This window comes from Sinohyriopsis cumingii, unplaced genomic scaffold (genome assembly GCF_028554795.1).
Source record: "Sinohyriopsis cumingii isolate HCF-2022 unplaced genomic scaffold, ASM2855479v2 utg001779l, whole genome shotgun sequence".
Lineage (NCBI taxonomy): Eukaryota > Metazoa > Mollusca > Bivalvia > Unionida > Unionidae > Sinohyriopsis > Sinohyriopsis cumingii.
This window is the reverse complement of record NW_028316050.1, coordinates 399,476-423,282: the sequence shown is the minus strand read 5'-3', so window position 1 is coordinate 423,282 and position 23,807 is coordinate 399,476. Positions and strand designations below refer to the sequence as shown.

The window sequence follows — 23,807 nt, the reverse complement described above, 5'->3', positions numbered from 1 at the left end:
CAAGAAGGGATTAGACAGAAAATGCAGGGGATCCAAATTTGCAAACCTAAATGTTGCATCTCAGGTTCAAATATTTGCTAAACTTCATTCCTTCCTCCCCATCCCCATAACTTGTCCGCTTCAAGAATGGAGACAATGGTATACATTCTAGGTGGACAAATCAGAGGTATAGAATGTATGAGTGCTAAATATTCTTTGAGCTTGCCCAATGTGCAAGACTGATGTGCTCTAGAAACTTGACACTAAATTACAAATGTTTTCAGAACTATGTAATGGCCCATTTATAATCATTTCAAGTGCAACATGGTAGTACGGCTTTGCAATGACGTTGTTTTTAGTAGACTTATACACGTGTACGAGTAAAAAGAAAAACACTGCAAAAGGCAAAGATCAAAGTATATTTAATTAGAGTTCTTGATTAAAGCAGCAGTACTAAATCTTGAATGATGTATATTCATAAATGCCAATCCCTGAGAGGTACAAGCACAATAATTACTGATGAAAGTGGACCAAAAAAAACCCCTTAATCCAAGCATAAAGTGTTATCTATGTTACATGCCATGTTTACAGGATATGTACATTTATTTTTGCTACTAACCTGAATCTGTCACTTGTTACAAATTCTTGTCACAAATGCAGACCTACTACCTTGAGTGGAACAAAAATCAGGATGCCAAAAGGAAAAATATAAATCAAGATTTAGAGATACCCCATCCTCCCAAAACAGGATTAGTGTTTACAACCATATATTTACAAAAACTTTATAAAGGAACTGAGATCTTCACTGTCTTATGCAATTTACTTTATGTGAGAAACTTGTGCTACAGCCACACTTGTATCCTGATATTAAGTGTTAATTCAATCAACACACTAAATATTGGCATAAAGATGAGAATGGAAAAATGATAGATTTGCATGGTCTGACTAGCGTATCCCTCATGAAATTTCTGCAACACTGTTTAAAACAGCAGGATTTGAGATTTAAGAACAAATCAGAAAATCTGAATTTTCAGTTTTCAAAAATAATTTGGGATGATAAGTAAATCGTGACAAGTCTGCAAATGGGCAAATTCCATTTAGATTAGTACCATAATGCAAACAAAAAACATACTGACAAATGATTTATATACAAAACTCACTTTAACGAGTCTAAATGTCTGTTGCTGAATTATCGTAAGGCCAAGTCAACAACTTCTGTAATGAGCATGACGAGTTGCTCATTCCAAAAAATGTTGTACAACATTCATATTTTTAAAAAAAAATTTCTAAGTGTGACTGATTTATCCTTTTCTGGTCCAACAAGTTTAGAACTGGGAACTTCCATTAATAGATATTGTTCTTTCGAGTTTTAACACCATTTTTCAGCACATGGCAGACCTTCCAACCCTGATGAGTCCATCTCAGTAAGGCAGCCGATTTTTTCCCCTAAGATTAACCAGTTTTCAGTAAGGTGTAACAAAATATCAATAATCTACTATTGAAAAAGCTGGAAAACAATTAAATGTTCGATGTAGCGATGATAAACATTATGTTCCACTGAAAAGTTTGTAAAGTATGCATAGACTTTATTTACCACAAGTACAGTTGCACAAACTTTAGTTCCAAACCCTATGCAACTCAATGGCTTGTTGCCATCACTCAACATTAGGTAATTCTTGGAAATTCTTTTTCCATTTCACATGACGGCGGCAATTATTTCTCCCACTGGAAGGCATACTCAAATTGGCACGTGATGTTCAATAAATGTTGTGTCCTTTCCAGCTTTTCTTCATAAGAATCTGAATACTCCATTTTATTCTTATGTGTTGATTATTAACACTTTTTTAGAAGCTTATTTTCTCTTTTGTCTTGAACATGCATCCCTTTCTGGACACCATTAAAAAAAAAATCTATAATCAACAGTTTGATCATGCATAGAAAATCTAATATTTAAAAAGGACACAGGAAACCTGGCTAAATACCATAGTGTAATCTCCCTTATTCAGGATTTCTGTTTTTTGGAGTGGGTGAGTGGTAGAACTAAGTTTAAATTTTGTAATATTTACCTCTCAACTGCTTTCTCTGACAGAGAGAAAAGATCATATACCCTCTTGGAGACATTTTCCACCCTCTTCCAAATTTCACACTGAAATGAAAAATAACATAAAACAATTATTCTATATAATTTGCTAAAAAGGACAAATAAAATTCTGGAACAATAAACAGGTAACAAACACCTGACCTATCCAATAAGGGAAAATGTACAATATAATTTGAATGCTGTTACATTAACATGGGGCAATAGCAGTCCTCCAGTCTAACTAGGGAGTTCAGAATAACACTCGTATGTGCAAGGACTTAGGGTATTTTCACTTGATCATGATGGAAAACAGATTCAAATACCAAAAGGCATCTTTGAGATACAAAGGGAGGCAAAATTTCCATGTCTTAACATGTACAGCATTCAAGGAAAGGTGGAAAGGTGTCCAGCAATGGCCACTGATGTAGGTCTTGGACCATCATCTTACTTCTTTGCTTCTGATGTTCTGGAACTTTGTTTAAAGAAAGGATGGAACTGGGAGCTACTACAGTGGTACATGTACTATCATCACAATAGAGTTAAGCAAGGCAAGGCAATAGTGACAGGTCTTGCATTGCTATTAAATCTAAATTTATAATGAACAGATAATTAAATTAAAATAATTTAGCATGACAATCAAACTGCAAGGCTGTTTTTGGTCAAAAAAGGAATTGTTACAAATATACAAGGTTACTCAACGGTGCAGGGGATTCAGGTAATGGAAGGACAGACCTCAAATGCAATTAAATGTAGTAATCAACACAACAGCCTCGACATGAATAGGCATGTGACCTGCATTATCCCTTGGTGCGACTTTGACCTCCAGGAGGTGTGCATAGCTTATAACTGAACATGCAAGATATTGTCAAGTTATGGTACACAACACTATCTAGTCCTGATATACAACAGATAAAGGTTTAATGAAAATCTTAAAGGCTACAAAGCAATGAAGCAGACAAGAAAATTTTTAATGGATAGAAGGACATAAAAACATCATTACAATATGTTAAAATTAAGATCAGCATAAAATCTCAAAAGTACGATTACATACCAGAGGGAAGCCATTACAGGCTTATTTAAGTGAAAGGATGTATTTGTGCAAACATGATTCAGCAGTGGAAAACGGCTTATTTATGAGTCCATTCCTGTTGGTAATGTCCTTACACCCCCACCTTTTTTTTAACAGATACATTTATATCACAGGGTGTGCCTTTAAAAATCACTCTCTTAACTTTGCCCTGAAGTATATTTAAGGTCTCAACGTGTCAGGTTCACAATATGCCACACTGAATGCTTGGATGTTATAACTTGTAGGACAATGATAAAACCAAATTTAATTATCAATTTCAAATTAACTCTTATGATCCTAATTTTAACCAACACAAATCTCGTAAATGCCAAACATGTATATGAAAACTAACTGTCTACCATCAGTGAGATAGAGTTTAATCACGAGAAATCAGTTGTCCCTATCTATCTCTTTATCATCATTAGCAGACTTCTAAATTGATATTTTTACTTCTGAGATTTTGCAGGAAATATATTATACTTCTCTCTTTTCATAACAAATCTGTAAAATAAACACCCATAATAATCCCATACACCGACTCGTCTTTTTCTCCAATGGACACAATCTGTTGATATTCCAGCCTAGCTCTTTTTGTGGCTTTGGCAAAGATTTATTTAGCCTTACTTTTTGACAGACTTTTTTTGGCTCAATGTGCAATCATTTCTTTTCCTTCTCAATGAGGAGCCTTTTTTCCTTTCAAGCTGGTGCTTGTATTGGTGACATGAGTGCACATATTCTGACAAGAGAGCTACATCTGTTCTCTCATGCAAGAAATCTTTCTTCTTATAGTAATTAAATGCACTTTTTCCAGATGCCTTTTGAGCTTCAATTTTTCTGTATGCAGCTTCTTTTGTAGGTGCCATTCCAAACTCTTCCAACCGCAATTAACGTAGAGCAGAAATCACAAAATGCCAGTCCGCTAGCATTCAGTTTTCTTATAAATTGACCAACTAAATTTCCGTCGACTTTTCGCTCCAGCCATTCCCATACATTTTTAAACCTTTATCTAAACTTCTGTGTCATGGTCTCTCAACAACTTGGGATGACATTTTTTGCAAGCACGTTTCTTCTTTCCATTGCTATCAGTTTCCATTACACGAATTTAAACTTTTGACCAATCAGGATACTGTTTTTGAGTCATGGGCTAACTTATATATGGAATGAAAACTTTACAAGGGTCGTTGTGGCATGGGACCAAACAGAAAGTGTTTAGAAAACCAGATAAGAGATGGGGGAAAAAAAACCAACAAAAAAACCAAACTATAAACAAAAAAATCGGATTCAAGTCAGGAGAAAAGCGGAATTCTGCTTTAAAATGGAGAAAACTCGTGTCTGTAAATGCAAGTTGTTTACAAACTTATTGGGAAAATTACCTTCATCTTGGCTCTATTATTGGTTTTGATTTTAAAATATATGGTGTTTACTTCAAAATACTCTTACTTTAACATGTGTAATTCGCTATGTCTTTAGATGTGTCCAATTAATCAGAGAGATTTATTTAGAACACTGGAATTACAAAGTGCTCATTAATAATTTTGGAGTAATCACTTTTTGGGGATTATTGTAAATTCATTCAAGGATATTTTGTATAATAATCCCATTCTGATACATGAAGACAGTTGGTACATTAGTGCAGTCAAGACTATTGTCACATTAACACATTCAGTATTAGAATTCATTAGGAATAATCCATTATCATGATAGAACTGTTAGGACTATATGGGATTAATTGCACAATACAAAAGTTTTTTATTTTAATTTTTAAAATTTTCACTTTCTATGTTAAACATATTAAATTTGTTGAATTGTACAAATCTTGTTCATTTTTGGCCGTCTGTTGCCTATTTTAAGACCATAGAGTTGTAACAATACCATTTACAAAACGTGGCCTCAAGACAGGTGACGATGTCAAGAAATCAGATGTAAAAACATCTCACTACCATTAATGAATCTTGCTCATTATCAAATTTGTCCAAGAATTTAATGATACAAGCCCACATTCCAAGTTTAATCTAAATTGGATCAGAAATAATGGACGGGAATGGCAACATGCAACTGTGGACAGACTGACAATATATGAAAGATTCAGTGCCATTTGACCTTGCAGCTTGGTGAGCTCCCCACTAAAAATATCTGGAATAATATCCATCAGTAATGCACATAATAAACACAAATGCCTTCCGACTCCTGTACTGAAACAGCCCTTACAAGAAAACAATGTAGCAAAAGCAAGTACAAGGAATGCCAAACTGAAGGCATGACAATTGTACAATCATCTGCTGTCCTACACCATTATGATGGTACAATTTACATGTGAGCTAATACACATGTAGCAGACAACCCTACTCTCTTATCAGTTGTGCTCTTTAACATATTAACCCACATTTCAACAGACCAGACCAGACCAGAGTTTACAGGCAAAATGGGGTTTATATAAAGGACACACACATGGAGTTCTTACAACATTTTTTTTAATGAAAAAAGTACATAGGAGTGAAATTGATCTTGGAGTAGTAAATTTACTTGAATGTATCCAGTCATATGAACGGACTTGGCAAGCCACCATGATATCTCTGCATCCCACAAATCTCGTGGTTCAGGAAATTTACTGAATACCTTCATGTAGGAAAAATATCCCGGTACATCAAACTCTTTGTTTACCCCATCCTTGATCCTGAAACAAACAAAAATGGGAAAGTTTTTTTACTGCATATGCTTACTAAAAAGTCAAGTTCAAATGCAAACTACAGACTCCTGATCTGCGATTACATTACGTGCTAACAGAACAAGTTCTACCAATTATGCTGAATACCAAGATAAAAGCTCTGATGTATAGCACCGAATGATGAATACCTGCAACAGTCTGAATGCGAAACTTCAACACAACAAACACATGACTGAACATGGCTGCCACTAGAAAAGTGACTAATTTGTTTTTGTTTCCTGGTGTACACCAGACAAATATTTACTGGTGGCTTTTCCCTGTCAACTTAGGAATATGTTCAATCTGCATATCGCATTCACAACCATTAGCCAAGATTATACAGTGTTGACACTATCGAAGAGCAATGACTTTCTCAAGAGATAACATCACCGAGAATACTTTCTGCAGTTTTGTAGAAACAAAGAAAAAAAAAGGAACAAAATAATGATTAAACCAAGTTCCATTTCTCAAAAAAGTGCTACCAGTAATAACAGTTGACAGCCTCATTCTTTGGCCTATGTAGATATGTGAGAAAGCTTGTCCGTAGCTTATCATGGGTCGGTGGTTTTTTCCAGGTTCTTCCTCTACCATTAATACTGGCCGCCACGTACAGCCTATCGTCTGCTGAAAAATGGCATTAAACCCTACAACAGCAACAGCAACAACAAAACCTCATTCATTCCATTAAAACACGACTATCAGTGAGACAGAGTTTGTTCATGAAAAATCATTTGTACCTATCTATCTCTACATCATCATTGGCAGACATTGAATCTTTCAATATCATTATGAACAAACAGTTTAAATCTGTCTTAAATGGGCATCATATTACCTCTTTACATAACTGAATAGTTAACAATTTCAACAAGAAAGTGATGGTTTGAGAACACCAGTTATAAAAACTATATCCCAAAACTACATTATGTTGATTTTACAACTTTTAATATAAGAGGCCATCCATTTAGTATGTATGCAAAAATTTGGCAATGCTTGACATCTCCCCCCATACACATGTGTACTTATTTACACACCCCCAACCTGAATATGTACCCCCAACCCGCAGCCTATATTTAATCCACGTAGAAACCGTAAAGGTTTATTATTAATAATAACATGTTTAATAAAACACAGTCCACTGATGTTGAATGTCTGGCTGCATAACTTCAATCAGTTTGTCTAGTGTCCACTAAAATTCAAACGCCGACTGAACCAGTCAAACAGGATACATATTAGACAAATTGTTGAGGTTTCACCCCACCCCCCGTTGCCTATGCATACGTACATTATCAGTAGATCCTTACCATATGCAAGCGTATGCATCTGGGTTACCCCCCCCATGCATACGTACTAAATTGATGGCCCGTAACCTGAAAAAATGGTATAATTAGTATGCATAGTTACTGAAGTAATTCAAGATCTTCATGTAAATCCATTTACAAAGTTTTAAAAAATTTGATAAGCAAATAGTCTTTATCTAGAGGAACAAGCTCAGTCAAATATCTGAGTAATACTGTCCTCATATTCCAATAAAAAACAACTGTATCAGCTTATTCATTAATTTGCAGTAAAATCAGATCGGGATATTTTGTCTCCAGAGTGGTAGCAACCTTGGCAAATCAGATGTTCAAACTCTTCCAAGATCTTGAAACATTTGAATTGCAATACTACCCAAACCATAGCCCCCAAGGTGACAACAAGCAAATGTTGATACATGAACACTAAAGCATTCATAAAAAACTTTAATGTGCATTTCAAGGCAACTAATGTTGACCTGGATTATACATATTAAATCCTCCTCAAATTGTTTTTATTTCTTTCTTTGTTTAACGTCTTTTCTCAGCACATGGTTGGCTTATACATGGCAACCAGTATATCCAGTGAAAAAAAGAAACCAGAAAAATCTTGGGATGAACCTCAGACTCCAATGCTCGCCAAGCTGGAGACTCCAACCCATGTAGATAGGCGAGATGTAAGTGTCCCAATTAACTTTGCATATATGCCATCATTCAACTTCACCAATATCCACTTTCAAATCTCAACATTAATTGGTTTGTTCATCAATGTGCATACAATTTGGTGTGTGTGTGTGTGTGTAATCAATTTGCAAATTGCATTTTGTATGCCTGGTTCCCATGCTTTTCTAAAGAAAAATTTCCAGGTCATTTCTAAGGTTTTTCCAGGTTGAAATTACATTTTTCAAGGTTCACATATGACCATTACTGAATGGAACTAAAGAACATTTTAGATTATAAAACATGCATTTTTTAAATCTAAAGATGTTTCTCTTTCAAGACTCTCCCAAAACATCAAAGTCAGAAAAGATGATCATGCACAAAACCACAAAATGTATCACACGAAATAAGTTTGATTATATTCCTATAAATTAGCAAGTAAAGTCATTTCAATGTACAGAAGAATTTTTTTAATTATTTTGCAGCATTATGTTGCTAAGTGAGAAAAACATAATGAACATAAATAATGTTTTGTTTCCTTTCAAACCTTTAATTCTAATGAATTCTATAGCAATATATTTATATACATTTCATAGAAAGTAACATTTCCTATTACAGTATAAAAAAGAAAAAAAACCCCGAAATAATTAGAATTTTGCCTTGTAATGAAAGAATTTAACCCTAATTAATCTGTGCCAATAAAATCCCAAACAAAATTTTTCAAACAACCTAATCTCTTTAAGATGCTCTGTTTGAAAATCCATCATTTATAAAACATTTTCAAAAGGGTTGATTTAAATTTTGACAAAAGACCTTCAAAATTAAATACTGTTGTGTAAACAAAGACTGAATTTTATGAAGATACAACTTGTAATTCGTTAAACCAGTCCCCAAACATGTATTGATACAGGAGTTTGTATCGTTTTTTAATATATACAATGCTGTAAGGCATTTATGTGCACCTAAGGTTTCCGTCTCCAATACTGAAGTAAAACGCATGCCGAATTCGACCGACCGACGAAAATAAAATACTGTAATGCTTACCATTTGAAAAGAGGCAATTGTCACCACAATATTCTGTTCAAAATAATATTAATTTTGGACCCATGGGATACCACCACCGTGTTTTCATGACTCGCGATATGTCGGCCAATTCTGCGCACAGCTTTGAAATGATGTAATGTTTATCCATCGGGCTACAGAAATGAAATGCATTACTATGGACTGTTTCTGTCAGCAATTCAGTAGAGTAATTTGATCAGGTTTATAGCTAGTTTTACAAGATGCAACATAACAATGCCAATAAATGGCAAGCGATATTAAGCTAACTAAACCGATCTTGTAAAAAAATGAGTAAAATTCAATATTTTATTTTTTTTTAAAAATGAGCTATTATGTGGAAGAGAAACAACAATGAACAAGGTGTAATCTGTTTACGTCTTGTTTATGTGGAAAAATACTAAAGAATTTAGAAACAGACTATGCGCCTGGAAATTTAGTGAGAATCCAGTTTTAATGGCAAGCTGACATGTTGGGCAACAGACGATTTTGTATGTGTGGGACAACTTCTTGCAAAATTGGAAACTTTGATTAAGCACAGGAGTCTGACATTTTATCAATCAAGTATGGTGAAATCTCTGACATTAAATCACTCATCCAGTAATATAACAAAGGAGTACAAGCATGACCACAACCCTCCGCTTGCTTCGACTGTTCCCATGCGTCTTTTATCACTTCAGAATCACAAGACGACTGAAAAACTACACATATACATTCAAAAGACAGTGATGTACCAAAGTATAACTCTCCAATCCGGCGAATTGACCTTTATTTTCACCATTATTTTCTCAGAAATGGGGAGTATTATAATCGTTATGTCGTTAATCATCAGTCAGACAAGATGAAACTACGGCATAGATGAAACCTGACCCAGTACTCGCCATTTGCATTACTAGTCACAGGACTTCACAAATCTCAAATGAGGACATCGGATGTCCAAATTTCATGTGATATCAACAACAAACTCATTTATAATGTTGTTGTACAGAAATTCAATTATATTAAATGAAAGTTAGATACCTTTTGTAAAATCCAGCAATCTGGCCAGTCTGATTTATCAAGCAGAGATCACATGTGAACAGGGTGGTCACGTGATACAACAATCCTCCAAATGTTGTTCTTGGAATATACAATTATGGAGAATTTTGTGTTCTTTTGTTTTTTGTGTTTTATTATAACTAGTATACAATTTTCAGTTTAAATTTTTTTTCTCTCTCTACAACATTGGAAAGGTGGGTTGTTAGATATGTGTACAGTACTCATGTGACTAGCAATGCAAATCGCGAGCACCAGGTCACATTTAATCAACGACGTAGTTTTACCTTGTATTTCAGCAGATTAAAAACATAACGATGTTACAACTCAAAATTTCTGAGAAAATGTGTAATTTTCATATCGATTTCATGCACGTATCACTTGATCTAGCAACGTTTAAAGTTTGCTAGGCCATCCGTCTAAGCTTTGCCACCATCTTATTGGCCTCTTGTGATGCTAGATTGGTTTTCATACCTTCCATGTAAGGAAAGATACGGATATCAAGCTGACTTTGAAATTAAAAGTCTACTAGATGAATCTCTAATCCACTGGGCATTTGGATTGACTCGGCATATCTTTTTATTGCAAGCAACCAAATAATCCACAGCGCACCCTCCAAATATTCTGGCTAGAACTCGACAAATTTAACTCACGATCTGTTTAGTTACAACTCAATTACGTGATTGTTTCTGGCGTCAAGTGGTGGCAGAAAATTCCAGGGTTTTCCGCAGACTTTCATCAATATTTGCAAAAAATTTCAGGACTTTTCATGGTTGAAAAAAAAAATAATCATTTTTCCTGACTTCCCGTTAACGTAGGGACCCTGTGTATGGGTTAGATCCAAAGCAAATTTGCTAATGAGGCTTGCGTGACAATTTCTGTATGCATTCAGCTCAAAACCAATTAGATGAAGTGAATTTTGGAATGGAGGTGAAATGCAAAATGTCAAGTAACACCAATAGACCCTACAACTGGTCATTTTATGAAATATGCACATTTTTGCATTTCAGTTGCATGTATCTGCATTTCAGCTATCATCTTGTCATTTTACAGTCTTGGAAATGCATTCACTCAGTTTTGCGAACCTAGGTATAACAGTATATATACAGGGTGCTAATTAGCTAAATGCAAAAGCTTAACTGAAATCCGTAAATTGTGAAATGTTGGCCAAAGTGTCCTTTTGTGGCAAGGGTGTAGTACTAATAGAGGGACATTCAATCATCCAATTTGACGATTTCAGCATAAACAGAGCACGAGATATAAAACAAGATTATGAAAGTCAATAAAGCAAGAAATATAGGTCATTCTGACCTACTTCTGTGACAAGGTTGTAATAAATGTCAATATTCATCTCTCAAACAACCTTTATGACTCTAGCAATAACATTACATGTATGTGGTACCAACAGAGATGCTTGCATGAACAAAGAGCAAGAAATGCTTTTGAAGCATTACATTTAACCAAAGTCAGAAGTATGAAATAAAGGTTGTAAAGGTCAGATCAACAATGCATGCTAAAACCAAAAGTTGACTGCCAAATAGGGGGATTACTACAGCGATGCACTCACCTTTGATTGACCAGGACCTGAAGGATCCCAATCAGCAACATATGTATCTGATGAAGAAAGTTCCCTTAATATTTAAAAATACTATATAGACAAGAATTCTGATCAAATTTTTCTGCATATTAAGGCTTGCTCAGATTTAAAAAGCTCGTTTTTGTTACAACATGGAGATTCAGGTGAAGAAATTCACACATCATAGCAAGCTAGGGTATATAGTACACCTACCTACATCTTTGATGAAACAGTATCCCCACCCCCTTAAAAAATAAAAAATACTTGAGACACCAGACCAACAAGAATGCATAATCTAAAACAGGTGTTGGCAACCTATGGCCAGTGTGCCAATGGTACATGGTAAGAATTGTAACTTTGTAATGTATGGACTAAAAAAAGATAAATAAAAGGGACAAATACAACTTGACATGAAGCACCCCGCACAACTGTTCTAAAAGTCTGATGTCTGATGTAGAATCAAATTTCAACATCTTCACAGAATTATCAAAATTGTCATCAATTTGTGATTTTGGAAGATTCAGTTTTGAACTTTTGCAAGTTTAACATTTGGTGGCACAATTTAACTTACTAAATGTTAAAATTTCTCGATTCCAAAGTTGGCTATGAAAATAAAAACAATTTAAAACCATGTGGACATTTGTTCCTTATAGACTCCAGACATTTGTTCCTTATAGACTCCAAGCTTTCTTTGTACACTGAATGTTAGCTGCAACAGGTAGCATCTGCACGAAGGAGCTTAATGTTTTATTGCTACATGGGGAACAAGTTAAATAGCCCCACCCATTTGTTTTTATTTAAAGAAAAGCAAGGTACTTGGAAAGAATAATCTTAAATGGTTCATTATACAGCACAATGGCTATAAATAAATAAAAAATTCAAAGCTTTAGAAATTTAAGGTTCCAATATATTTTCTCCATACAGCTATCATTACATGACCCATAGACAAATATTAAAAAAAATCAATGTAGTTTCATTTTGGAGGGGTGCGGGTGTGTGTGTTTCAATTACTTTTAATTTTGTGATACTGACTGGTCACTGACACGGAGTAAGATCCCACACCATCCTGGGATTGAGGATAACTGGATCCCATACAGTTCTGGAATTGTGGAGACGTAGAGGCAGTAGGATCTCGTTTCCTCCCCTTGCAAGCCTGCAGACTCAGCAAGTCCCAAACCTCAATGGACCCAAGAAGGCTGAATGAACAACTGTTCATAAGTGTGATCTGAGTACATGCCATACAGGTGGGTGAGTGTCCCATTGGAATTTAATACCCCCACATTCACACTGTCATGACACAGGTGGCACATAAGGCTTTGGTATGGCAGCAACAATGTGGATGGTCTACAGCCCTATGTGTGTTAATATACCACAGAATACACTCCCATGTATTAGCCTCTATATTCCTCTGCCACGTCTCTTTGGGCTGATCCCTCTTTCATCTCAATTTGAAGTCCAACAGAAGGCTGATTTTGGCTGTATATACAGTGACATTTGGCATACATGAACCAGCCAGTACCATCTTTTCTTCACAATCTGGTCAAAGAAATGATAAACTTAAAAATATTCCACATAACGATTTGTTAAAAAAACATGAAAAGGAATACAATTGCAAACTAAAAATGGCAGCAAATACTTGCCATATCAACAGAGAAAAAGCTTCATTACGAAAAGAGTTTTTGTTCAGTTCTTTCTAACATGCCAATTTCATCAGAGACTGTGGGACTGAAATTTCTGCTTCTTCAGTTAGAAGCGAAAGACATTTTGGTAGTCCTCACAAAATATCAGCTGAACTATGCAGTCATCATCAGAAGCAGAAAAATGTCAAATACATCTTGGATGGATACTTCACACATGATACACCATCTATAGGACATGCATCTGATTTCTTAGCTCATACAGAAACTTTGTTAACATCTGAACACGTACGCTAGATGAAAATGTCAAGTCGGCAGAATTCTTTTTCTCATTTAAAAGATTTTAGGGAGGAAAAAAGAAACAAATTTTTTTTAGTCACCTTGTAGTCCAATGTCAGACCCCCGATTTCATTTTGACCACCTTGTCAGCACAGGCTCCAGGTTTAAAACCTAACAGCTTATTGCTGGATGTTCCTTGCTAGATATTTCTTGTTGACGAACAACCTGAGCTGAAAAATAAAGGACGTACATTAAAATCGTTATGCTTACACGGACCTTTCACTGACAGTGCAGACCTGCCAAAGTAACAAGACTGCAGTAAGGCAAATTTTTTGGGAAGGGTGAAACAAAACATCATATACAGCTATTGTCAAGTTGGAAAATGTGCATTTGAAAAGTTCAAAAGCTATATTTGAGACTGATGCAGCCATGGTAGATGTTTGTAATTTACACAATGACATTAATTACCTCCAATTGTGAGCAATTACTGCATGTAGGTAATATTTAGAAATTAATAAATATTTTCTTTTATCAGCAGGTGTCCTTTGATATAAGACAGGTTTGAATGTATTTATATGCATAAAAGATGTAGTCATCCCTCCAGTCCTCAGATAAAGTTACGGGCTTGAATGTGATATCATTATGACATCATCTGGCACAAAGCTTATCATCACAGGACTTTGGCCAAGTATCTCTACAGCTGTGCAAGATATGAAAAGTATGATTTGTCCAAATCATCTATCTTTTCATGTTGGACATAAAACCCACGTAAAAATAAAAAAACTGTCAAGACGTTGGTTGATCCCGTTCAACATTGTTTTTTTTGTTGTGCTCAAATGTGAACTCTATAATTCTTAGTTTATTTTTTCCAGGCCTCTACATTTTGCCAGTGTTCTAAAAACTATGTGCATGTAATGTTGGGCAGTGAAAAACAGACAAAAACAAAGTAGAAAGCCACAATTACAGAATTTCACTGTAAACATCTGCATGTTGCAGAATGAATGGTGTTGGCATCTAAATGATTCATCCCAGCATGAAGAAAATCCATCAAGGGGGTTTAGGATATGTAAACAACTTTAATAACTTGAACCAAAACCTATTTTTTCTTTCCTTCTGCAAAGACTAACTTAAGAGTAAATCCCAATGGGGGCTGGATCATCCTAAGTATGAAGAAAATCCATCACGCGGTTAAGGAAATATAAACCTGAGATGTTTATTAGTCTTGAATATAGTCCAACATAAATAGCCATTAGTTATTTTACCAACAGTCATTTCAACTTGAATCTATTTCTCACTCCCTTTTCAAGTGATCTGATATCTGCACCAATATCTAAAACTATTATGGAAATTATTTTCTTAAACATCAGAAAAGCTTTTCTTTACAGCCAATTTCTTTAAGATACAACACATACAAGTGACAAATATGCTTCTCACTAGTTGAAACCAGTAAAAGCCACAATTTCACTGTTTACATGCAACAGTCAAAACATTGGTTCATCAACACTGCAATCTAGTGTTTATACATCTAATGAAAAACTGAATGCAGATAACAACAGTATTTGTCCAAATGCCGAAAATTCTGGACACCTGCCAAAATATCTCCAGGTCAGAAATCTGAAAACTTGATTGCAAAAATATATACTTGGTTCATGCTTCATTTCAACATCATCACGAATTCAAATGTTACTCCAGCACATGGACTGGAATCTCCAATTTATAAGATACGGTCTCGATGTGATGTACAAATGGGTCACAGGAAACAGGTAACATTTTCTTGTGGTGCGACCATCAAAACGGGAACAAGTTGTTGTTATGGCATGCAATGTACACCTCAAACACGATCAAATTTACTTAAAATAATTAGATTACACATTTTATATTTTGGATTAGAATACAAGTCAAAGAATTGCACTTTCCTTTGCCATGACTGTGGCCATGAGGCATGGACAGTGGCTTTGGTATATGATGCCATCTAGCCATGAGATACAATGGACACTTGTTTTATGAAACTCTCACCAAAGGAAAAAAGTTGTGAAAAGGACATGCAGAGACATAATTACAATATGCTCAAATTAGGATCCGCATATAAAAAACAAGTTTGTTAAATTTCAGTCAAATCTAGAGGTAGAACAATTCATGTACACCATACTAATATACACACACACACACACACACACATGTGTATTTGCATTATCTGGATTGCAGATATTTAAACACAAAACTTGATGCTTTGGATTTATTATGATACTGAACACTTGAATTGTGCATGTGAAACCTTTGGCCTAAAAACTGGTTGTATCCAGTTATATTTCGATCACAAGATGTGCCTTAAAAATCACTAACGGAACTGTGCTTTGGAATAAGCTAAGTTCTCCACATTAAGCCACTGAGAATACCTGGCTGTTAAAACTTGTATGACACAGCTAAAACCAAATTTAATTATCAATTTTAAATGAGCTCTAACAATCTTAATTTTAACCCAAATTTAAGGATTTAGGCCAAAACAGGTTTAAAGGTGAAATTGGGAGAGGCGACTATTGCCCCCACCTCTTGCCCCAATGTGCAAGTGCCCACGGGACGCACCATTTCTCCCTGTGAGATGCCTCATTTTCCCCCAGGACAATTTCCCATTTTCATATTCTGGTCAGCTGTGGCTAAAGTGCATGCTAGCTAAAGGTTAAACTGAAGTACAGAAGCATAAAGCCAATGTGACTAATTAACAATTAATCTGTATCACTGCATTTATCTTGTGAAAAGGACTGCGTTCAGACATAATTTTAAAGAAACCATGCGCTACAGTGTGTGTATATATGCACTAGCAATTGATTGGCAAATAAATGATGCCAAATTTTTTTGTAACTTGCGACTTAATTTTAACAGTTCAAATCTGCAGTCACAAGTTACCATAAATGTGGCAACTGTTTCCCACATTTTACATCCCACCTTATTTCATTTTGTTTAAATCTAAAGGCATGTAAAACTGTTTAATAAATGAAATATTTACTCTGAATTAGTTCTCTGGGGGCACATATACTGCTTGGTATATTGTATTTCATTCCTTTTAATTTAATCATAGTAATTAAAGTTTATAGTACTGTTGTAGAGTTTTAACAAATCTGAAATTTACGTGAATAATGATAAATCTTCACATTCTATTTACTGAAGAAGAAAAATAACTTTGTAGTGTGATATTAATTATTTGGTCACAGCAGTATTCACAAGTAATAAAATAGAATATAGCATAGGTGGATTGCATACAATAAATCTATTTTTGTATGTTTTTGTTGGGTTTTTTAGAAATGAAAATTGATAATGTAATAATCGGGAGTTCTCTGCGAAATGTCAGGAGATACAAGACAGGGAGGCAGGTGTGGAAATACCTCCTAAATCGGTTGGGTTTTTTTTTTTTCGTCTTGAGAGTTGACATGAACTGTCTGGGTTTGTGGAATTTCAGTCAGGGCTTATGAGTTTGTTTAGGTCAGCAGCTCGGATCCTGTGTCTAAAACTTTTTTCTTTTGAGCTCTGTTGATAGATATTTTTTACTTCTGATATTTTAAAAAAAAATCAGATGAAATCAGCAATACCACAAACAACCAAAACAGATTTATTCCTTCACTGGTTACAAAGTAAATCCACCCCCACCCCAAAAATACACATCCCATCTATACTCACAAGTCCAACTGTAAACTGCGTAGATTTAAATGCACCAGCAGCTCTTGGTCTATACAGTCTGTTAGATGTGATCAGTAAATACACCTTGATCCAACATGTGGCAAAATGTCTAATGTGTGCATGTGTGTGTGACAGTGGGCTCCCACATTTGTCCCCAGATCAATTTCTTAAACTAATCTTGGAATAACTGTGCAAAATGCTAAGATGATATAAATTTCTTTTAAAATATTTTACATCGACTGTATTACTTACGGAAACAATCATTATGAGAAAATCACACAATGAGCCAAGTCTATCATGATTCACTTTCATTTCTGGTGTGCCAATTTTCAAGATATTATGGTTGCTATAACAATCTTCAGGATATTGTAGTTGCTACAAACCATAAATAAAACTATCCTACATGAACTGTCTTGACTATAAAAAGCTACTGGGGTTCAAAGTAGATATATACATTTAAGTATCCAAAATATGCATTTCTTTCAACATGACAAAAAGCAATTGCCAACAAAATGAATAAATTCACAGTATTTGAAAATCCTGTACCAATATCTCTGTTTAGAATCAGAAAACAAAATGACTGGAAGAATCCATTCTTATAATGACACAGTCAGAACTTTACCAAGTAATAAACATGCTGGTGTATTATAAAGAAAATTTCATAATTAAAGGTAGAAAACACGTGATAACCTTAAAGGCAGAGTCAAATAAACTTGACAATATACACTAATTTATTCAAAAGGTTGAGGTATTAGGACTTTATCTGGAAGATTGTGAAAATACTCGTCTGACTGAACCAAGTTGTCTACAATGTTGTCATTCCACACTCTCAGGGAACTGTTTGTCAACACAATTGCTCAGTGAGAGAGTTCAATTGTCATCATGCAGTGTGAAAAAACTTTCAATTCAAACACTGCCTTTTATGTCAACAAGATTTCAGATCCAACCACATAATTTTTTGTAAGCTAATGTCTTCAAACTGAAATACAAATGTACAAACTACCTGAGACTCTTGCAGTGAGACATACTTGGGACCCTGGGAATGCACTTTCAATGTGGAGTTGTCACTTGTTGATGCAATTTTGAATTATGTAAAATTTAATATTAACTCAATGAATAATTAGAATAATCTTGCACATGTTTGTAAAAAACTGCCCCCGCCCCCCCCCCCCAAGTACAATGGATATACATGCATAAATTGAGCAGTCATTAATTTCAATTGTTTTCAGTTTTAGTTTAACCAGTACCAAATCTTGTCAAAGTCTGCTCAGTGAGGATTATAAATATGGACATATCAAATTAAAGTCTTCAACTTTATGAGTTTCAGTTTCATTTAATAGCTATAAATGAATTTTGACATACTACATACATGTCAACCCTAGGGAAATTTAAGCCACAACTGTTTTGTAATAGAAGTGGTAGAAAAGCAGAAACTGGGCATAGAGTTAAATCTATACATTGCATGCCATAATTACAAGCAACTATAAAAAATATACATTTATTGTTGCTACTAGCCTGGATCTGAAGCTGGTGGGCAAAATCCATGCAGATTAGTACCACAATAAAAAAACAAAAAAGTGCTTACAATTTATTTATGTACAACATTCACTTCAACTAATCGACATGTCTAAATTTTGCTGAATGATCATGAGTCCACAAATATTAGAATGAGCATAGGAAATAAAATTTTGAAACTAAAAAAAGGGTAGAATATACATGCCATACGACAGAGGAAGATGCTTTCAATGTGAAAATAGCTTTTGTCCAGTCATTTTGAACAAACTAATTTTAATCAGAGAACATTTGACTGAAATTTCTGCTTCTTCAGTTAGAAGCGAAAGACATTTTGGTAGTCCTCACAAAATATCAGCTGAACTATGCTGTCATCATCAGAAGCAGAAAATGTAATGCTACATACATGCCAACCCCTGGCGAGGAAAAAGTGTAATCCAAGTGGACAAAAAGAGTTATCTGAGCAGAAAAAGAGTAATCCACATATAACATGACACAAATTCAATGAGAATATGTATGCAATGATTTATTTATCCCACAGAACTTTTAACATTAATTAGTGCTTCAAGTTTTTGTATATGTAACACTTTGAGCATTAAAAAGCAAGAGATTCTCATTGCATTTCAAAACACTTTGGACCAGCTGAGACTAAATGTTTTGTTTAGAGTGACAACTTGATACTTCAGGAGTTCTCCTTCTAATTTATCAGCAGCATAGTGCATCCTATGACAGAGACAACCTGATATGAACAATGATGGAAGCATTGACTAACACAGCTGGTCTATTGGTTAATAATGCTCAGTGATGCAAATGTAGAAAATTACAGAATGTGCCTAATGAAAGCCAAGTGTTGGTTACTTAATCTCCCACTTAGGCAGACTTGCCAACCCTAAGAAGATCATCTCAGTAAGCTAGCCGATTGTTTTTCTCAAGTTTGACCAGTTTTCCATAAGGTGCAACAAAATGTGTCCTGTTTTGTCAAGCTGGAAAATGTGCGTTAAAAAACATTCTGTATTCCAAACCATACAGACCCATATCATTGCTTATAATCTACCTGTCATACATGTACTAATATAATAAATGCACATGTGTGACTGATAGTTAAACTGTAAGCAATGATACAAGAGCCTGCATACCAAATTAATTTATCGACCTTAAACATTATGCTCATCTGTAAAGTGTGTAAAGTAAACAGACACCTTCAGTTCCAAACCCTATGCAGCTCAATGGCTTGTTGCTATATCTCTACTTGACGTAATTTTTAGTATCTCCTGCAACATGACATGCTCAAAATGATATGTGATTTCCAATAAATGTAATTGTGCCTCTTCCTACTTTTATTCAGAACCATCTGAGTATTCCTTTTCATTCTTCTGTAGTGATTATTAAAACATTTTTAAGAGGCTTGTTTTTGTTTTTTTCCTTTTGTCTTCAACATGCATTAGTAGCAGGATGCCATAAAAAAAAATATGACCTCCAATTTGCACACGCAGATGCTTCACATGGAAAAATATGTACAGTTTAAAGTGTTTGAGGTACTACTATAACGTTATTCTGATTCTCTAATTAATTCCACTAAAGCAATTATGAAACTCAGACCCAAATAAAACAAGGCTGAGCAATTATCTGGAATATACCCCAATGACCACATCTCTGTAGTTGTTCCTTTTATTCCGCAAGTCCGTATTTTAAGGGTCATTTTCATCAGATTTATGGCAAATTCTTAAGAGTTGGCAGTCACGCCTGCTGTGTTGTTGTTGTTGTTGTGGGGTTTAACGCCATTTTTCAGCACACGATAGGCTATACATGGCGGCCAGTATTAATGGTGGAGGAAGAACCCGGGAAAACCTCGTAAAGAACCACCGACCCACGAGAAGCTACTGGCAAGCTTTCTCACATACCCAGATTGGCTGAATCCAAGAATCGAACCTGCGCAGACAGAGGTGAGATGGCAGTGATCCGTAACGGAGAGTGCTTTAGACCACTCGGGGCCCCCACGCCTGCTGTGTAGAGTTAGTATTATGGTAGCAGGTACAAGTGCCAAGCTTGAAATTCTACGGTTTTTCAATTAACACCAAAAAACAAAATTAACAAAATTAAAAATAAAGAAAAGGCCCTTTCCTGATACATTTCAGCACATATAATTTCTCATAATTACAAGGAAAGCATATAAAAACGAGTCATTACTCACTTTAATCTACACTGAGAATGGTATGCAATCATAAGGGTTCCCTAAAGGGACTGATGTTCAACTAGATGATACAAGACCATTTCTTCCTTTCAACTGCCTAGTGTTGAAACCATTTCTTCAGTGATCACACATTTTTAAAAGTAGCTTCTGTAGGCAAGAATAAGTGCAAAACAAAAGAGCAATTTTTAAGTGGGATACTGTCTGCATTTTTAAAAAGTTTTATGCAGACTCAAATCTGCAGAAACATGCTTCTTGTTGGTTTTAAGTCCTTGACAACTCCATTGTACCACGGTGTTCCTCATTATGAATTAGTTGAGATGGTTTAGACAATTAGGCTTTACCTTTCGGAAGTGAACATTTCCAAACGCTTATTTATCAGGAAGATGTACAAGTAACATTTTCTGTCAGTAGGTATGGAGCCACCCCGACGACACAGGCTAGTTTCTTCTCCATCCATGTCCTCAAAGTTGCCAGACCTATTATGCAGCTTCATAGGGTCGTTAGACCCTGTGCTGCCTGCCAGGTATCGGTTTCCATTTTGATGATTGGCTTTCTCGATGGCAATAGTCACTGTACCACCACCTGAAAAATAAATAAATTACGTGAGTTAGGTGAGAGGAAGTGTTTCTGAAAATAGAGACAAGCAGCCAGGGGTCCACCCAATACTTTTGCGTATTTCATGCAGTAACTTGGTAGGTGGTTTGAAGATTGGGTGCAGTGAAGGCATCGGTACTGTAAGTAAACACGAGGTATTTAAAAATACTGGCCTTTATTGTGAGGTGTCCTTGATATGAAAGTATCCCCCAAGACAGGCTTAAATGTATTTATATGCATTCAAATAACAGTGGTCCCTCCAGTCCTCAGATAAAATTACCGGCTTGAATGTGATATCATTATGACATCATCTGGCACAAAGCTTATCATCACAGGACTATAAGTATATATGATGCTAGACAAGGATATTTTTAAACAAAAAATAAAGAATAAAAGAATACATAGATGGAATTTTAAATGAACTTTAACCAAAACCTTAACTGCTGATGCCACCATAGAACTGTGTATTACTTTTCCACTCAAATGGCATGACAATGATAAAGTCTAGAATACTGTATATAGGTAGATTTGAGAGGTTTATAAATACTATCCTTTATTAGGTGTCTTTCATATAAAAGTATTTCCAAGATAGGTTTGAATGTATTTATATGCACTAAAGTCATAAATTGATCCCTCCAGTCCTCAGATAAAGTTACAGGCTTAAATGTGATATCACTATGACATTATCTAGCACAAAGCTTAGCTTCATAGGACTTGGGCCAATAATCTCTACAGCACCATCACAATTATTAAGTCCATGAAGTCAACCTATGAGCAAGCAATCTGCCCTATTAGAATGATGTTTTGTGGCAAAAGTTTTATTGAGTAATCCATGTAATGATGTGGGTAAGAATCTTTCATTGAAAAAGTATTGCTCCACATCAGGTGTTCTTTATGATAGAAATCCATTAATGGTTAAACTGCTAGGAACTGACTGACCACTTGCAAATTATCTTTTTAGCTCATGTGTAACACAGTACATGTAATTTTTATGTAAAGACCTCAATATTCTGTAAGCGTATGATAAGTATATATAATGCAGGGCACAGAAACTATTAAAGAAAAAACCGCACCAAATAAATATAAATAGAAGGATACATCAATGGAATTTTAACCAAAACCTTAACTGCTGGTGCCACCATAGAATTATGTATTATACTTTTCTACACAATTGAGCATGATAAAGAAACAGTCTGGAATACTGTATATAGGTAGATTTGAAAGGTTTAGATGTCTTTGATATAAAAGTATTTCCAAGACAGGTTTAAATGTATTTATATGCATTAAAGACATAGTCATCCCTCCAGTCCTCAGATAAAATTACGGGCTTAAATGTGATATCACTAAGACATCATCTGGCACAAAGCTTATCATCAGAGGACGTTGACCAATCATCTCTACAGCACCATCAATTACTAAATCTAAGCCAACCTATCACCAGGCAATCTGACTGACTATTTGTGGGTATTTTTATTGAGTAATCTGTGTAATGGTGTGCTAGATCCAACCTTGCATCCTTGAAGATCAAAATATGAAAACGGTTAGTCAATATGAAGTGTTCTTCATGCTGGAAAATGCATAATTGGCACGAAATTGCTCAGTCCAATGCAAATTCAGTTTTTTTTTGCTTAAGTATAAACACTACTCCCTATAATATTTTGTGAGACTTCAAATGTTTTGTTATGGTACCAAAAAAAAAAAACCAAATGAAAAACCTTAACCAAGACGTTAACTGATGATACAGTTGTACAAGTGATCATTAAATCTCCCTTTGCAATCAAGCGGGGTTGATGATGAAAATAGTTGAGACTGCTAGAGGAACTCGGCCAATAATTAGGGAAATCAACGCAATTTCAGGATCTGACAGTTATCTAATTAATCATCTGCCTCAAATGTTTTTCACCCATCAACTTTACAAACTTCCTTCAAGTCTATAATTAAATACACTATTGGAAATTAGTACAAGCCTGGAAATCAGGTGCTCAAAAAATTAGGACCCAGATGCTTCAGTCACTTATAGCATACAGTCTCCATCTTTTCCATGACATAATGTACAACGTTTGGTAAATCCAGAATACAATGTCACTGTAATTCTTTTATGTCTATCTTTTACTAGCTCCCACTGACCCTTGGCAGGGGAGAGGCATAAAATGCAGATCCCTCATTGTTAGATATCACAGTAACAACTTTGGCATGTTTAAGGTTTGACTAATTTTGATTCAGCATTTCTTTTTGGGGCGGTATGGCTCAAAACAAATAAAGGGCATCACAATATCCCCTTCTAAAGCATATGACAAAAATTTGATACAACAAAGGTACTCTACATGCCAAGTCAGATAGTAATCAAATCTCTCATCATATTTCTCAGAGAGATTCCCATTACAAATTACATCATGTTGTGGAACAAGAGTACCTTCTAAAACACAAATTTCATCTTCAAGAGCCGTTAATTTTTTATGTAATACACA

General features: G+C 35.1%; 1 protein-coding gene and 3 non-coding genes across 4 annotated transcripts in view; all 4 read right to left on the bottom strand.

The window, feature by feature from the left end:
* Positions 1-23,807, bottom strand: part of LOC149771519 (uncharacterized) — a 67,628-nt gene that overhangs the window by 18,320 nt on the left and 25,501 nt on the right. The window contains exons 3-4 of the mRNA XM_089948352.1: positions 5,652-5,802; positions 2,046-2,125 (exon numbers count right to left, since the gene is read on the bottom strand). Coding sequence (XP_089804478.1) covers positions 2,046-2,125; positions 5,652-5,802 — 231 coding nt within the window. The remainder of the gene's footprint in view (positions 1-2,045; positions 2,126-5,651; positions 5,803-23,807) is intronic.
* Positions 11,571-11,644, bottom strand: LOC149771523 (small nucleolar RNA SNORD36). The gene has a single exon (XR_016418237.1). It is a non-coding gene; the product is annotated as a small nucleolar RNA SNORD36 (small nucleolar RNA).
* Positions 13,189-13,271, bottom strand: LOC149771522 (small nucleolar RNA snR60/Z15/Z230/Z193/J17). The gene has a single exon (XR_016418246.1). It is a non-coding gene; the product is annotated as a small nucleolar RNA snR60/Z15/Z230/Z193/J17 (small nucleolar RNA).
* On the bottom strand, positions 18,859-18,941 carry LOC149771521 (small nucleolar RNA snR60/Z15/Z230/Z193/J17). The gene has a single exon (XR_016418255.1). It is a non-coding gene; the product is annotated as a small nucleolar RNA snR60/Z15/Z230/Z193/J17 (small nucleolar RNA).